Genomic DNA, 17,273 nt, shown 5'->3' with positions numbered 1-17,273 from the left:
CTAGATGGGCCTCTGGCCTGATCAGTGGGGCTGTTCTTATGTTCTTATGTTGGATCAGAGCAAGACCTGTCTGGTCCAAAATTCTTTGTAAGAATCCCAGCAACCATCAAGTACTAGTTGGCCCACTGCAAACTGGCCAGTTTACAGTTTGCGAACCAATCTCTTTTCTGCTCACTGTTGTAGTGATTGTAAAGATAAGTCACAAAGTTGTTAGAGCTCCTATGCATCTTTGCATCAAGTTCATATGTTAAGACTCCATGCATATAATGTTTATACAGGTTGAGTCTCATTATTTGAGTGGGTTCCAGTCCCAGAAATCACTGGATGGCAAAAATCGAACTATAGCAAATCACTTTAAAAAACAAAGTCTCTTTACTCAGGTGATTTAAAAACAGCCTTGCTGACCTTTGTGATGTTAAGATAGAATATTTAAGATGACAATCAACAATCAGTCTCTCTCCAGGCGCTTAGAAAGGATTATATTTCTTTGTTCAGGGGAAACGGAGGGGATTCCCTTCTCCAGGGATCAGCACATTCCTTCTCATTTGCAGTGGCCATTTGTGTTGAGTCAAATCCGCGCATAAAAATCTGTGTATAACAAGGTTGGACCTGTATATTGAATGCACAAAATAATGACAACCATTTTCCTAAAGTAGATCTTTTTTTAAAATTGTATATTCAAATTAAAAAATATATAAAATGTTTTACTCACCAGGATGTCCAAGCAATCCTGGAGAGAAAATATAGGAAGCAGTGTTTCTGATTAAGTGTTTTGCTTCCTACAGAGTAATAGTGAACAATTTGATATACGACATCTGACATCTGGAAACTGGGAAGTTATCAAAATCTTGGCATATGATGAAAATACACAAAAGATGTGAGCATTATTTTTCTTTGTCTGTTCAGGTAAAATACCTATGTGTTATCAAGACTGAATAATTTTTTTCTGCATATAACATTAACATTACATAGTCATTTATTTCATTTTCAAGCACTGAAATAAGCTACAGCCAAAGAGGTTTTATCCATTCGATCTGTCAATGTACTGAAATAACTCATTTCAGTTATCTCTATCATCTGCCAACTGATTGCATTAATGTTGACCTTTAAAAACCCAGTATCAGGACAGTAAACTTTTGAAGGGCTTTTCATGAGATCTAAAGAAATTGGATATCATTTATAGTTATAAAATAAATATATTGCTTTAAACTCATAGGGCACAATCCTAACCAACTTTCCAGCACTGGCATAGTTGTGCCACTGGGGCATGTGCTGCATCCTGAAGTTGGAAGGGCAGTCATGGAGGACTACTCCTCAATGTAGGACAATGTTTGTTCCCTTACCTTGGAGTTGCATTGTCCTTATGTCAGTGCTGAAAAATTGGTTAGGATTGCGGCCTTAATCTTCCACAGATTGATTTTGTTCATTAGAGTGTTTATGGATGTAAATTAGATATCTTTTAAAGGCTTTAGACTGGTCCCCAGGATTTTCAACAAGATCATATATCTCAAACTTTCTTACAAGGCTGTTTCTTGGACAAAATTGTGGAGTTCCTTCCATTTTATTTTCCATTGCATAGGGTTTTATTCTGTGTGAAAAGATAGTGCACTGATCAGTTATCAGTATCTAAAGTGGAAGCTAACAAAGTATACTAAAAAAAAAGAAAAAGATTTTTATGGATAGAGTAGAAAAACTCAACAAACTCTATATATGGATATACAGAGTAAAAAGATATAGAATAAGCTTAATTCTATTCTCTAATCAGCCCAATCCTGTCAAACCCCCACCCTCTTCCACTAATGCAGCTGTATTACTGGGACAGGCATCCCATGGGGAGACAGTATCAAAGGTCTCCTCATAAAGAGAGTAAGGTAAGGGGATCTCCTCCTTCCCATAAAGGGACATTTGTTCTCATGCCCTGGCATAAGACTCCACCACCTGCATGGGTCTACTTGGACCTGCACCAGCAATTTGACTGGTGCAGGTTTGAGAGGACCTGGGAAGACAGATTGAGACCATGGGTGTTCCTTTCCCACCACAACATGCAGGGCCATTTGGACTCTCTGGTGGCATTCCAGAAATGCATGACTCCATGCACTTTCAGAAGGCCTTTTGAGATGTCCGTAAAGTGCACCTCACCACCAGAACACTAATTCCAGTGGAGGGTAGAGGGGATAGGATTGGGTTGTAATTGTTACTTCTTTAGAACTCTAAGGCTGCAATTCTAAGCACACTTACTGGGGAGTAAGCCCCACAGAACTCAGTAGGACTTACTTCTGAGTAAATGTGTATGGGATTACACTTTTAAACAATTTTCTTTTATATCGCAGTTAGTACTAACTTAGCTATAGTTGCAACAAATAGAATCCTGAGGGTAGAATTTGGCATGATCTATGACATGGTCACTTGACTACAGGGGGCCCTCAGTATCCACTGGGGATCCTTCCAGGACCCCCATGTATACTGAAACCCACAAATAATGAAATCCATGAGTCTTGGCACATCTAACCCTGCAGAGGCAATGGGAGCCACACGAAGCCTCTCCTGCCCTCAGAATGTCTTCTAAGACCTTTAGGAAGCCCCCCACCCCAGCCTTCCAAAGGCCTTTTAAGGCCTTTCAACCAATCTTTTCAGGTCTTCCCCCAAAAACAGAAAGTGACCTTCTAAGGTCTCCCGAAGGCCTTAGAAGGTTCTGAGGCCCATGGAGGTCACATGCAGATTCCACAGGCCTTAGAACACCCTTCAGAAGCAATGAGAGCACAACTCCAACCTGTGGATAATCAAATCCATGGGTCCTGAATCTGTGGGTAACAAGGCCCAACTGTATACTAACAATCATTATGCAGTTTTACTTCAATACCAGGAGCTGTATGAGAGAAGTTCCATTTTACGTTTAGGCATTATGAAGAAAATAAATTCAGAGAAATTACTGGTTCCTAGAAGTATTCTTCAGTACACCTACCAATACAAAAGGCTATAATTTTACTTACACATTCCTGGAAGTATGCTCCATTGAAGACAGTGGGTTTTACCTCTTAGTAAGCAAGCATACTGTAAGTAAATGTAAGCACCACTTAAAAACAACCTCATGTATCAATTGCCCTGAATGTACTGAATCAAGCTGAATAATGAATTAATCAGCTCAGTTAAATTCTCAGTAAGTATTAATCAGGTTTTCAGGTTTTTTGTATTGTGCATAAAAGTGTTCAGTGTTATGGTAATTTGTTGATAATCTCCCACCAATATTTTGATGTTTAAAAGAGTTGGGAGATGGAGGAACTGGGAGGAGACTGGGGCAGGGAGAGGAGCAGCTTGAGGCTGGGAAGTGGCACAATACTGCCACCGATATCCTGTCCAGCTTCCCAGCCTTCATCAGTCTTCCTGAGTGCACTTGGACTTGCATCAGCTATATAGCTGGCGCAGGTCCATGTGGAATCAGTGGGACAATGATGGCTTACTTCTGGGCAAGGTAATAAATGTTCCATTACCTGGAGGAGACCCCTGGTATGTCCCCCCCCCCCAGGACATAGATATTGTACCACTATATATTTGACCCAATCCTAAAAAGGTTTATGAAAGCATTATAGACGTTTTGCTCTTGTAAATGGTGATACATTGCCACAGCTAGCTACCAGCTGGAACACAGGTAAGCCAATGCAGAGGACAGGCAGTGGAAGGAACAGAGAAGTGTCGGGGCATGGGGAGGCAGGTGGAACAGGAGAGTGAAATGGTGGATCCTGGCAGCTTTGATGTGCACCAAAATCCTTTCCTTGTTTCCTCTTCCCTCTCCCTTACTCTCCTTGATTCTGCACCAGCAAAATGGCTGGTACAGATCTGTGGAGATCCATTGGGGCAGTGGAGGATTTCCCCAGGGTAAAGGTCTCCTTACTGTGAGGAGACTTCCAGTAGTCTTCCTCCCCATAGGAGGCAAGGTGGGCTCCATTGGAGCAGCTGCATCAGCAGGGGAGAATTTAGTTACGATTGGGCTGTGAATCAGTTTATTAGGGAAAAGTTTATAAGGACTGTTGACTCACAACTGTCCAGCTTTTGAAAATCTTACCTATGATAATAAATATGTTTATTGTTACTGTGAATAATATTACTTGGATTTTAAAGTATTCTATTTTCCTTTTCCTTTTTTTCCTAGTTATTTTTTAAGTACTGAGAATTCACCAAGAGGAAGACAGCTACACAGGTAAGTGGAGTAGCAGTGGCACGGTTCCAGCAAGTTTTACAGGACTTTTTCCTCCTTGTTCAAAAAAGACCTGTTATAGGCTGCAATCCTATAAGCACTTTCCTGGGAATAAGTCCACAAACTCAGTTGGACTTACTGCTTGGCAGACAGGCAAAGGATTGCACTGCAGACAGTGTTATAAGGAATATCCATGCACTTCTGATCAGGTGCTATGAGTGACTTGATAACACTTTTCAAATTAAACTGTGAACCTACAAAGGATATTCATAGATATGCTGTTTATGTGAAAAAAGGAGTCCCTCAACATTCTTCTCAGTCTGATCCTTAGACAATCTGGAATTTTGTACAATTTGAAAAAGTTTGGTAAATGAGAAAGCATTGAAAATTGAAGGAATTAAAATCAATCTTATCCCATAAGTTAGTTCAGTGGTTCCCCAACTTCTTAGAGACCCTAGAGGCTGCTGCCTGATTTAGAAATGCCAGAGAGTGTGGCTATAATTGTGATTGGAAAGCAGTGCTTCCTTCCCACTCAAGTAGCAGCTTATTAATCTGCCCTGTAAGTTTTGCAAACTACCAAAAATTGGGTTACAACCCACTAATGGGTCCCAGACCCACAGTTTTAGAACTACTATAGCCCAATCCTGAGCTGCCTGGCACACAGGGATGCCACAGTGCTAAAATGGCGGCTGCGGCATCTAGCGCACCCCAGGCAGCCACCACCTCGGGTGACTTTTGTCCCATTCCCCTGAGTAAGGGAAGTAGCCCCGTAATGGGGCTACTCGATTCTGCAGCGGCTCTCAATCTGGCTCAGAATTGAAGAGTTCTGTGTTGGACTGCGTGGTCCAAAACGGGGCTCTGGCTCCGTCAGTCCTGTCCCCCTACTGCCCCAGTCCCTCCTCCCACCACAACTCCTCCCTGCCCTCCGCCCACCCTCTGCCCGCTCCGTCCTGTCTGCTGCTTTATGGCACATTTGTGACAGTGCACATTAGCAGTAAGCCAGCGTGCCAAGCTCCAGATTGGGCTCTTAGTCACATGATATGTTAGCATTACTGATCTTCACATTGGTGGGAAATATGCATATATTTAACTGCAAATAGTAATATACTTCTAACCTATATTTGCTCATTTTTTCTGTTTGCCTTATTTTTTTGCCAGCGTGTCAACAGTTAATTTGTTGAATCGTCAGTGCCTTTCATGCAATTTCATGAAAGATCAGTGCACATATTTCAATGCAAAGTTTAGCCCTGCAATCAAGTACTTCATTCTACAATGTAAAGGTAAGCCAACCTTTACCAATTTAATATTATAAGGCTTTGGATTACTTTAAATATCAAACCTTGCATTTTGTATCAGGCTTACACCTTGCTATAAGCAGAATGGAAGAAAGGAAACTCTGTTGTGGTAGGGTGTAGGAGTTTCTAGCAGAGCGAAACAAAACAAACGGCAGCGCAGCAGAAACTCGAGGCTAATGTCCAAGGCAGTCCTTCAGGAGGCTTGTAAATTGCAAAGAAGCACTCGACACGAAAAGCTGGGTTCCATCACCAAGGTATATTATATACAAAGGATATTTACCATAACATGGTTGAACATACAGCACCATACATACGGCTTCTCGATTCCTATGTCCCCCCCCCCCTTGAGCGTTTGTCTGCTGGCTTGTATTATGCACAAGGCACGCCCACAATCAGGTGCACAGAGTTAGCAATCAGTAACAGCTGCTACATGCTACAGACAGGCTATTCAAACATAGTGCTTGTCACATTTCCTCCTCTGCACAGGACCTGAGTGATTTCACTGGGTTTAGACCTCAACAAACTCTTTAAAGAACGATAATAAATTTCATTCTGATTATAACTTAAAACTACATATAACATATAAAACTACATATGCAATATATGATTGCAATGTCCCATAAGAGGTTTGCTTTCCCTTTGTTGCACATGATATGAGAGTACTCCTTCCTTCTCATTTTGTTTCTTTACTCATTGGCATATATGCTGAAGCCATGCTCCAACCCATGAGGCTATTGGTGTTAGCAAAACAAAGGATCAAGCAAGGTGGATAATTTTACTTGCATTTTTACTTGTTCTGTGGCCCTTGAACCAGTTATCTCATGTGGTCTGAAACAGTGCACATTTCTGTTGAGATCTTTGAGAATTCTCAAGTGCAGTGGTTCCCTATACCTATTTTTGACCCACCAGTGAACCTGATTTTGGTAGGCCATAATAAGCCTGCCCCAAGCCTCTGCTAGGCAGTCTTCAGCCCACTCCGAGCCTCATCACCTCCTGCTCTCGCTGACATGCATGATTTTGTTGCTCATCAGTGAGAACACAAAGCAACAAGGCCTAGAGCCGCTTTTCATGTAAAACCACTGCCCAGGCCTCTGCTTGGGGGTCCTTTGCCCACTTCAGGCCTTGTCTCCTCATGTTCTCACTGACAACTGTGTTTTTGCTGTGAGATTGCTCCACTCAGCTTACTGTAATCAATGGATTCAGGCATACCTCTCTCTGCTGAATTATGACTCAAATAGTACCAGCATGGAGAAGCCCATGTCTCTCATGAGTGTTTGGGACACTCATGCTGAATTTTTTTTCTCAAAATCAGTGCTGTTTAAATAATGTAAACCAAAATGTATAATACTATTTTTTCTGTAGAGGAATCCTTCACAATGTTCCCATCTGTCATAAGAAATTTTAGGGAGTAGTGGTATCGCTCCTTAGAACACATCTGCAGTGTTTTACTCCTGGGAAAGGTGGTGAATGCCCATCCCATGTACAGCCAACTTCTCTGCTCCACATGCTGTGTGTCCTCCTCAGTACACACCATACCTGTCGTCTCCCCTCTATCTGCACTGCAGACGAGGCCAACTGTGGGCCCAATTCTATCCAGTTTTCCCGTTCTGATGCAGTTGTAGCAATGGGGTGTGCGCTGCATCCTGTGGTGGAGGGGCAGTCACTGGGGACTTCTCAAGGTACGGGAACACTTGTTCCTTTACCACGGGGCTGCATTGTGGCTACACCGGAGCTGAAAAGTTGGATAGGATTGGGCCCTCAGATGCCAAAGCAGGAACAGGATTCTCCCATATCACATTGCATCTCTACTTGTAGAAGAATTCTTCACACATTTCTAATATAGTTCTAAAGTGCCACATCCGAAATGTAGGGAGCTGTTACACATGGATGCTATTATCTTCCCTTTAAACAAAACAAAGTTACACAGGCTGAGCATGTTACCCTCCACTCCTAAGACTAATCCTCCATCCCTGCAGTTATTCTCGTTGCTCTATTGCAGCAGTTCCCAAACTGTGAGTTGTGATTTAGGTTGAAAAATTTTTACCCCAGAGAAAATTATGGGAAATAAATTCATTCTCAACCATAATAAATAAATAAATAAATAAATAAATAAATAAATAAATAAATATTTAAATTTATTTATTTATTTATCTAGACTCTTTTTCTCTGGTAAAAATTAGGTGGGTCCTGACAGATTGTCATTGCAAAAAGTGGGTCACGTTGCTACAAAGTTTGGAAAGCACTGCTCTAGTGGCCTCTAAATGACTTTGAAAAGTGCTGAATATTCACCATTCTCTTCTGATTTAATAGTAGCTGCAGGTGCTCCATACTTTTTATAATCAGAATATTAATCGCTCTGTGTGTCAGTTTCTCAACTGTAAAATTGAGATGATAATAATAATACCTCAAACTTGTATCATTCCCCAGGAGAGCGTCCCAGTGATGCCGTGGCATTAGCAGGACTACTCATGTGCTTAGCGTTAAAGCACATGCATTAATTGTTTTGCGAATGGAGTTTAGAGCTGCTAAAGTGCATCCCCAGATGCTTGTCTTCTATTGAAGTGCTGCAGAATATATATTAGTACATTTACCTTGAATAATGTTGGGGCTTTTTTGTTCAAACAGGACCTGGTGCTCCAGTTGTCAGTGTGCACAGTACAAGTAATCCTGAAAGTAAGTGTACATCAGTTCATTAGGGATCTCCTTGTGGCTTTCCCTCTTTCTTTTTAGACTTTTAAGGACTTAATTTCTATAAGGCCATCTTAATTATGGTGTATAATAAACATGCCTTTAAGTGATAAAAACAAAGAGAAATTAATCAAGTGACTATAACATGCAGGGATTTCTGAGGCTTATGTTATACTAGATGCATATCTTTTATTTCCTATTAATACGTGCATTAATTAGGCTGCACAATGGCATGATCCCTTTCACTAACTATGTAAATTGAATTTATCTTATAGCACTTCTGAGGTATGCTTTAAAATGCTTTGAAGCTGCAATCCAATTAGTTTGGATTAAGGTGCTGGCTTCCAAGTGCCACTTGTCTAATTCAAACTGCAGTTAACCTAAATTCTTTTTTTGCTTAAACTTCTGCAGTCCACAGTTGCTCTTACTATATAGTGTCTTCTTTAAACCTTGTATGAAAAAGATCTTCTATAATTTATACCAATGCAGTCAGCCCTCAGCATCCACAGGGTTTCCATTCCTAGGAACAGGATCCGCAAGTGGATCCTTAGAGGACTTCCAGTGCATCTGGAAGTGAAAAACTGGAAAACTGGAAGTGCATCTTAGAGGCCTCCAGCAAGCCCTCCGAGACGTGGGGAGACTGTGTGTGGAGTTCAACTCTGTTCAGAGCAGTCTTATGATACAGTACCTGTGTTAGAAAATGGGCCCTGTGGCCAGGGAAAGGTTAGCCTCTGTCTCTTTAGGCTTCCCTGTCTCATCACAGGAATGGCCTTTCCCCATGTTGCAAGATGTAAGCAGGATATCACTTGTCTTGGTGGAAATAAATACACTCAGACTCTTTAATAAAGCAAACTGAAGTTTTACTTAGAACACAAAGCGCAACACAGAAGGAGATGGAAATTCTTTTATGGTCCCCTGACTGATATGCACACAATCAGATAATACAGACAATATTAGTCAAGCTAGCTGTTACCATGGTGATGGATCACCCTGTCAACCTTGAGGTGGGCCCCTCAGGGGATGGAAAGATAGAGACCCTGAATCTTGGTTTGCAACCCCTTTTTATTCAGTCTCAGCCCCTTTGCCATCCCTACTCCCTTCTGGCTCACTATTGGGCATTTGCTCCCTCAGGGGGTGTCAATAGGGGTGATCAGTGGGCAAAGTGGGTGTGGCTGCCTGCCATTGAATCATCTTTCAAACCAGCTGGCTAAAATCAAAAGACTATCTTTATTGTACTTAAGATATTAGTACCATTAGATATTTGATTTTCTCTGTAAACCGCTTTGTGAACTTTTTGTTGAAAAGCGGTATATAAATACTGTTGTTGTTGTTACTTGTTTCCTTTTATCTGTCTGGGACCTCAGAGAATTGAAAGCTGACGGCTGGCATCTGTTGCTGCAGATGCCAGCCTTGCCTCCACTCCACTGCTTCCCCTCCATACTTATTAAGCTAACCATCCCCAAACTAGCAGAGCAATGCTTTTTGAAAGAGCTCATAGAGTCCCAAAATGGCAGAACTCTGGCTGAGTAAGCCAAGGCCCCATTTGGGTTCTCACACCTGTATCAAACCTCTCTGAACAAGAAGTCCTCTGTCTTGTCCAGATCTAGTTTCAACTTATTAGCACCCATCCAGTTCCAAACAGTCTCCAGGCAATGCCCCAGAACCTCAACTGTCACCCACAAAGATGGAGGAAGGGGAAATAGAACTGGGAATCATTTGCATATTGGTGACAGCCAGCTCCTAATCCACAGGTGACCTCTCCCTGCAGATTTATGTAGACATTAAACAGCATGGGGATAAAATGGAAACCTGCAGCACCCCACAGCTCAAACACCCCACAGGGTGCTAAGCAGGCATCTTCTAGCATCACCATCTGAGATATGTTGGCCAAGAAGGTGGAATCACTGTAAATCAGTGCCTACAATCCCTAACTCAATCAACCGTCACAGGAGGACACCATAATTGATGGTGTTCAATACCGCTGAAATGGCAAAATCATCCACAATGTACAGTCCCAGCTACTGGACATCTAAACAAATAAAAGTGCATCTCGCACATCTAAGGGAATGTCTTTACTTCTACACTACAGTATTATTCTGACCAAAAGAGCCTACTCCATTCCAATACGCATCTTTTTGATAATTTAACTGTGCAGTTTAATTGAGGAAAGACTTCAGTTCAAAGGCTCCCTTGTGCATGCCTTTTTAGTATTCTCTAAATAAAATAGTACAAATATTCTTGCCCATAGTCATTGGACTAAGCAATTGTCAGTGTAATGGTTTGATATTTGAAGAAAGAGAGAACAAATTCCTCTAATCCTTTTTAGAATTTCCATCTGCAAAGTATCAAAGCAACAATTCATTTGTACTGAACATTTTGGAAAGAAAATTAGGTAATGGCTAGAGATTACTGTTTACAGTTAAAAATAAAATGAGGGATGTATCCAATGCTTGAATACAAGATTAGATAATCTGTTCTATTAATAAAGCAGATCACACATGATGGAAATTTGTTTCAATTTCATTATCTGAAACAATTATTACAATATTTTGGTTGACTGCCCAGAAATTGCTAGATTATCCCTTGTTGCCCTAAATGAGGAATTATTTTTTTTTTAATTAATCAAGGAAGATTGGAAGCTAAGAGAAAACCATTCAAGCCAAATACAGGTGGATTCGGAATATTACTTCAAATATCAGTATAATTTTTAGGTTTTGCAGCTTCCTGGCTGAAGCATTGGAAAGGTCTCCTTTATTCTTTTAAAACTGAGCAAAGATGCACATATAAATGGCTGAATTTGTTCAACAGGTCATGAGAGAGATCTTATGTATGTTGATGGCATCTTTTTATCTAATCCAGGGGTCTCCAAACTTTTTTGACAGAGGGCCACATGAAATATCTGATGCAGTGCTGAGGGCCGGAAAAAAATGTAAATGTAAAATTTAAGTAAATAAATTAGAGATGGAACTTAGATGAATGAATAAATGAATGAGTGGGCTCATTCACTCAGCGCCGCTGGCCCTCAGAACACCATCCAGATGCAATCAGAGCACAGCTCTGGTCATGTTCAGTCAAGTGGGCCAGAGGTTTTCAGGGGACAAGAGGCTGGCTGCGGGCTGGATAGAGGCTCGCTGTGGGCCACATCTGGCCCCCGGGCTGGGGTTTGGAGACCCCTGATCTAATCTAAAGAGTATTTTAGAAGATGTAAAGCAATGCCATATAACACTAAAGGTTCTTCACAGTACCTCGGAAAAATGTCTTGACAGACACATACATGTAATAATGCTTCCCAAACTTATATATTGTTATTCCATTTCACTTTTTATTGTTCCTACAGAATTTTATATATTGGAAAGCAATTCTGCATTAAAAGAAGCTATTGTAAAGAAAAAAAAAGTCCGGACAGAAATTAAAATACTTCATATTGATGACTATGGTAAATATTTCTGGAAGTTATTGAAACTAAATATATTTCAAAGATATATAAATATATATATATATACATTTTTTCATCTTTGAAATTACCAGCCTTTAATGTTTTACCCTTTTCTTAAAAGACCTTCCTTTACAGTTGTCATTTCCAAAGGATTTCACAGATAGGAATGCATATCCACTTCTGTTACTAATGTAAGTATAAACTGGTATTATTAAAATTAGTTAAAATGATTTATGACATTAGGATTTGTTTGCTTGCTTTCTGACCATACAAATATATTATTTTACTCTATACAAAAGAAAATTTCAGGGTGTGATCCATTAATCCTGCTATGTTGGAATGATATAGGCACATATTGGCTTTCTAAGAACTAGAGGTGGCCAAGCTTTCAGTGTCACAGAAAAACATTTTCTCTAAAATGTGGAGGATGTTATAGGCAGGGCCCCATATCTGCAGATTCCGTATCCACAGATTATGTTATCTGTGAAGTGGGCCCCTACACTCATTAAAATTGTTTAAAAGCTTACCGGGGTGATATGTATCTTGTTTAAACAGGTCCCTATAAGCATTTAAGCTTATAGTGCAATGTGAACAGGCTGACAGCAGCCTTGCACTTAATTCAACTAGCTCTAACATTGTACAGAAAGCGGAAGTTAACCCTGTTTAGCATTAGAGCTAGTTTAATCAAGTATTCAGTGTTTAGTCAAAGTGTTTAATATGCATGGGGTTCCCCATTAAAACAGGCATCCCCCATATCCACTATTTCCATATCTGTGGATACGGGGCACACCTGTATTATTATTAACCTCCCTTTCTTCCAAGGAGCTACTACACTTATACACAGTATACTTAGTTTTCTCTTTGTTTTCAGAGCAGTCTTATGATGTAGGTTAGGCTATGGGACAGCGACCTTTAGTGAAAAGGTCTTCTCAGTTATAGACAATCTAGCACTCTAACCACTATTGGAAAACCACTGTAAACCTAGTCATGTAGTTTGAAAGAGTTGGATTGGCTGTGCTGTGTAGTCTCTGGGTTGTTAGCATGTTTGGGGTAAATCACCTTATCAGATTTTCATGATTACATCCAAATTTACAGAATTATGTTTATCAGTTATGACTTGCAAATATTCAAAAAGAAACTAATTACCGTATGTATAACTTTAAAAATGCCTTAAGATTGACCCTGTAAACATGGGTTTACTTATACACAGGTTTATATGGTCAATAAAGCTTCTAAGAGTAGCTGTTTGGTGAGGTGGGGGGACTGGACTGAGAAGCAGGACACAGGGGTGGGTGGGTAAAAAGATGGAGGCATCTGTTACTGTTCCTTTGTGGGATTGTTGTGGGATTGTTTAAGCTTGTACAGCCTGAGGATGCGGACAGACTCCTTTGGAGTGTGAGGCCATCTGCCTGCCTGCTTGACCCTTGCCCGGCTTGGCTGATAAGAGCTGCCCAGGGTGGACTGGCTGAGTGGACAGGGAGGGTGTCAACTCTTCCTTGATGGAGGGGACGTTACCACTCGCTTTGAAATGGGCAGTGGTTCGCCCCCTCCTGAAGAAGCCCTCCCTGGATTCCACTGTGTTGGATAACTACCAGCCAGTCTCCAACATCCCATTTCTGGGCAAGGTAATAGAGCAGGTGGTGGCGTCCCAACTCCAGAGGGTCTTGGATGAAGTGGATTATCTGGATCCTTTTCAATCTGGTTTCAGGCTGGGCTTTGGGATGGAAACTGCCTTGGTCGCCTTGGTGGATGACCTACGCCGGGGACTGGACAGGGGGAGTGCGTCCCTGTTGGTCCTGCTGGACCTCTCAGCGGCTGTCGATACCATCGACCATGGTATCCTCCTGGGCCGATTGGCCGAGTTGGGAGTTGGAGACACTGTTTTGTGGTGGTTCCGCTCCTACTTGGAGGATCGGTCTCAGATGGTGGTGCTGGGGGATGCCTGTTCGACACTCTGGCCCTTGAGGTGCGGGGTGCCACAGGGCTCAATTCTGTACCCCATGCTATTTAACATTTACATGAAAAGAAGTCATCCGGGGGTTTGGAGTGGGGTGCCATCAATATGCCGATGACACCCAGCTCTCTCTCTCCTTTCCTCCTGACTCAAGGGTGGCAGTTGAGGGCCTGGAGTGCTGTCTGGAGGCAGTGAGGATCTGGATGGGGGCTAACAAGCTGAAATTAAATCCAGATAAGACAGAGGCTCTCCTGGTTCGGAAATCCTCGATGCAGGTGCTGGATTATCAGCTTGTGCTGAATGGGGTTGCACTCCCCCTGAAGGAGCAGGTCCGCAGCTTGGGGGTCCACCTGAACTCGCAGCTGCTCCTAGATTCCCAGGTGGCGGCTGTGGCTAGGGGGGCCTTCGCTCAGCTTCGGCTGTTGCGCCAGCTGCGGCCGTACTTGGATCGTGCAGACCTGGCCACAGTGATCCATGCCTCGGTGACATCGAGGTTAAATTACTATAACGCGCTCTATGTGGGGCTGCCCTTGAAGACGGTTCAGAAAATGCAACTAGTGCAGAATGCGGCTGCCCGTGTGGTTATTGGAGGTAGGCATTTTGACTCTGTCAGTCCGCTTCTCCAGCGGCTGCATTGGCTGCCCATTCGTTTCCGGGCCCAATTCAAGGTGCTGGTTTTGACCTTTAAAGCCCTATACCGCTCTGGGCCAGGGTATCTTAGAGATCTCCTACTCCCGTACAATCCGGCTCGTCCTCTTAGGTCATCAGAGAAGGCCTTTTTGCAAGTGCCGCCGCCTAGGGAGGTACGTGGGGTGGCCACAAGAAATAGCGCCTTCTCAGTAGTGGCACCAACACTATGGAACTCCCTTCCCCTTGACTTAAGAATGGCTCCCTCTCTTGAGACTTTTCAGCGATGCCTGAAGACCCTTCTGTTTAAACAAGCCTTCTGAGTTCTTGGCCTTTTTAACATCTTTTTAACATCTTTTAATATTTTTTACAGGCCTGATTCTTTTATGATTTGCTGTTGCTCTATGCTCTTTTTACCTGACTATTTTTTATCTGACTGCTGTTTTTTATGATATGTGTTAATATGTTTTTATTTGTTTTAAATTATGTTTTTTAATCTGTTTTAACTAGTTGTAAGCCGCCTTGAGTCCGGGGAGAAAGGCGGGGTAAACATAAAGTTGTTATTATTATTATTATTATTATTATTATTATTATTATTATTATTATTATTATTATTATTATTATTATTATTATTCTGAAGCAGCAACAGAAAGCTAACAAAAAAGGTAGCCATTTTAGTTTCTTCTCCAAATAGGAAGAGATGTGAAGGCGTTTATGGGAATTTGTAGTCTTGCTATGGAAGACTATAATATATTCCTCACAAAGGCTACACCTCCATAAGCATCTTCCTGTTGGGAGAAAAAAATTGGCTCCTTTTTTTTTCTGTTGCTGCCTCAGAACAATTACTGGTAAGTCATTTTCAAGAATTCAAAGAATTTCATATACCCCTAAGTTTTACCCTCAACTTGTCCACAGATCTTAGCAAATTCTGTGATTTTTGGCTTTAAACCTGCTCTGATAGACTTATATTGAAATGTATATGGTAGTACACATTGAGTCTGCTTATCCACAGATTTTTGATCCACAGATTTGGCTCAATAGGGGCCTCTGGACCCCTGTTGAGTCACATTCGGCCCAACCTGAAACCTCCAAAGGTGACCAGAGCTGTGCTCCGGTCTCCTCTGGAGGGTCTTCTGAGGCCCATAGAGGCTGCATGCAATTTTACAGGTCGAAAACCAGTGCCCTTCTAGAAGTGCCCTTCTAGGACCTCCAGAGGCCTTTCTGAGGCCCCCACAAGCATTGGAAGGCGATTTCCAGTTTTGCCTTCTGATGCTTTTGGTGGCCTTCCAACACTTTTGGGGGGCCATTCTGAGGCCCATGGAGGCTGAGCATGGACTCCATGGGCCTTAGAATAGCTCCAGAGGCAACTAGAGCAAGGGGTCGCGTTCGGAGCTCAGTGGACCCTAAAATCTGCGTGATTTGATATCTGCGTGATTTGATATCACACAAAATTCGGTATCCACAAGGGGTCCAGGAATGGAACCTCATGGATAACGAGGGTCCACCTGTATATATGAATACTTCTTTTCAAAAAAAATTTTCAACTGAACTGGTTTATAAACAAAAATAATTGAATAAATAAATTTATCCGGAAGGGCTCACAGCCATTAGAAAATCTGCTATACTGGAATGAATAGGAACATTCAATTCCTCCCTATGAAATGTAAGAGGACCATGTCAGTTGCCACTTGCATATAAAAGAAGCACATAAAAATCAAGTTACAAAACTTGAGCTGTCGGGTGATTAGACAGCAAGTCTGTCTTGAAATTCTGCATTTTTTGAGATGTAAAATTGTTTGTTCTGGAATCATTCTACCTGTGTTGGTGGGTCTTCGCGGATCCATCAGTGTGCAGATGAATTCTCTGGCTTCCCAGTGCTCCAGCAGTACAGAATTCCCATAAGGCAGTCTATGCTGGTGGAAACTTGTTCCACCAGCTTGCAAGCTTATTGGGCTGTAAGTAGGGTTCATGGATGACCAATTTTCCAGTGCCAGTGCAGGTGTGCCAATAGGGCGTGCACTGCATCCTGTGGTGGGGAGGCAGTCATAGAAGCCTCCTCAAGCTATGCACTGGGGCTGGAAAATAGGTTAGGACTGGGCCATGTGACAGCAGAGCTGCATAAGAGATAACCGAAGTGCCTGATTCAAAAGTCAGTGGAGGTCGTTGGGTCACTGAGGTAAACATGCCACTTTTACTGCACTTTGCTAATCTAAAAATAAATAGTTTGATGGCCGAATCTTATTGGGCCACACCAACAGCAAAACATGCATTCCACTGGTGGCAGCTGCTGCAAAAGTGCAATAAAGCACTTTCTGGCACTGCACTGAGTAGTGTGCTGCCAGATCTCCAGCGGGGAGGCTGGAGTTTTCCCACAAGCATCATTGGCTCTTCCGCTGTCTGCCACAGCAAGTAGGCCAGGGAGATAGGTGGGAGGGGATTGAAGGAGGGCATAATGAGAGCAAGGAGGGAGCAAAACCAGGCAGGGAGGAGGACATAATGGGGCAAAATCACTAGCACAGGTCTGAGAAGACCCATTGTGGAGCAAGAGATAGGAGATTTTAAAATTGCCTTTCCCTGCTGAAGCCTCCCAATCAGCCCCTCCCCCCCCACTGCATACAGCATGCCGAAGGGTGTGGCACAGCCACACCAGCAGGGAAAGGATAGGATTGGATGATAATTTACCAAGAAGTACATGGTTCAAACATCCTTTGTATTATTGGAAGAAATAAGATGTCTCTTTTTAGTTAAGTATCTTCTTACCGCAAGAGGTCTCTTCTTTGGGCACAGGTAGTGCATATTTAGGTCACTGTTGTGGAAGTGTGATGAAAATGTCTGGAGCTGTGAACATGTACAGAATCAGTTTAACCATACCTGAGATGACCATTAGTTCTATCTATATTAGCAAGCTTTCATCTAGGGTTCGTTGACTAAAGTATGTTTATTGACAATGTGTCCGCTTCGCTAGATGCAGTTCACAGAACTCTTCCTTGGCCCACAAACCTACTTACAAAAACCCGATTGGTAGCAATTCTACAGTAGAAAGTCATTCCCATCTGTGCTTGCAGCCTGCAAATGTGGTTC

The 17,273-nt window shown here is 42.2% G+C and overlaps 1 protein-coding gene across 5 annotated transcripts in view; it reads left to right on the top strand.

Annotated features, from left to right (window-relative positions):
- Nucleotides 1-17,273, top strand: part of DPP10 (dipeptidyl peptidase like 10) — a 250,981-nt gene that overhangs the window by 195,438 nt on the left and 38,270 nt on the right. For all 5 annotated transcript variants that reach the window (XM_066632907.1, XM_066632922.1, XM_066632915.1 and 2 more), the window contains 6 exons: nt 786-877; nt 4,148-4,195; nt 5,351-5,472; nt 8,113-8,160; nt 11,513-11,611; nt 11,733-11,802. In XM_066632907.1, coding sequence (XP_066489004.1) covers nt 786-877; nt 4,148-4,195; nt 5,351-5,472; nt 8,113-8,160; nt 11,513-11,611; nt 11,733-11,802 — 479 coding nt within the window. The remainder of the gene's footprint in view (nt 1-785; nt 878-4,147; nt 4,196-5,350; nt 5,473-8,112; nt 8,161-11,512; nt 11,612-11,732; nt 11,803-17,273) is intronic.

The sequence above is a fragment of the Tiliqua scincoides genome, chromosome 1, assembly GCF_035046505.1.
Source record: "Tiliqua scincoides isolate rTilSci1 chromosome 1, rTilSci1.hap2, whole genome shotgun sequence".
Classification (NCBI taxonomy): Eukaryota; Metazoa; Chordata; class Lepidosauria; order Squamata; family Scincidae; genus Tiliqua; species Tiliqua scincoides.
This window is presented reverse-complemented; position numbering and strand designations above follow the sequence as displayed.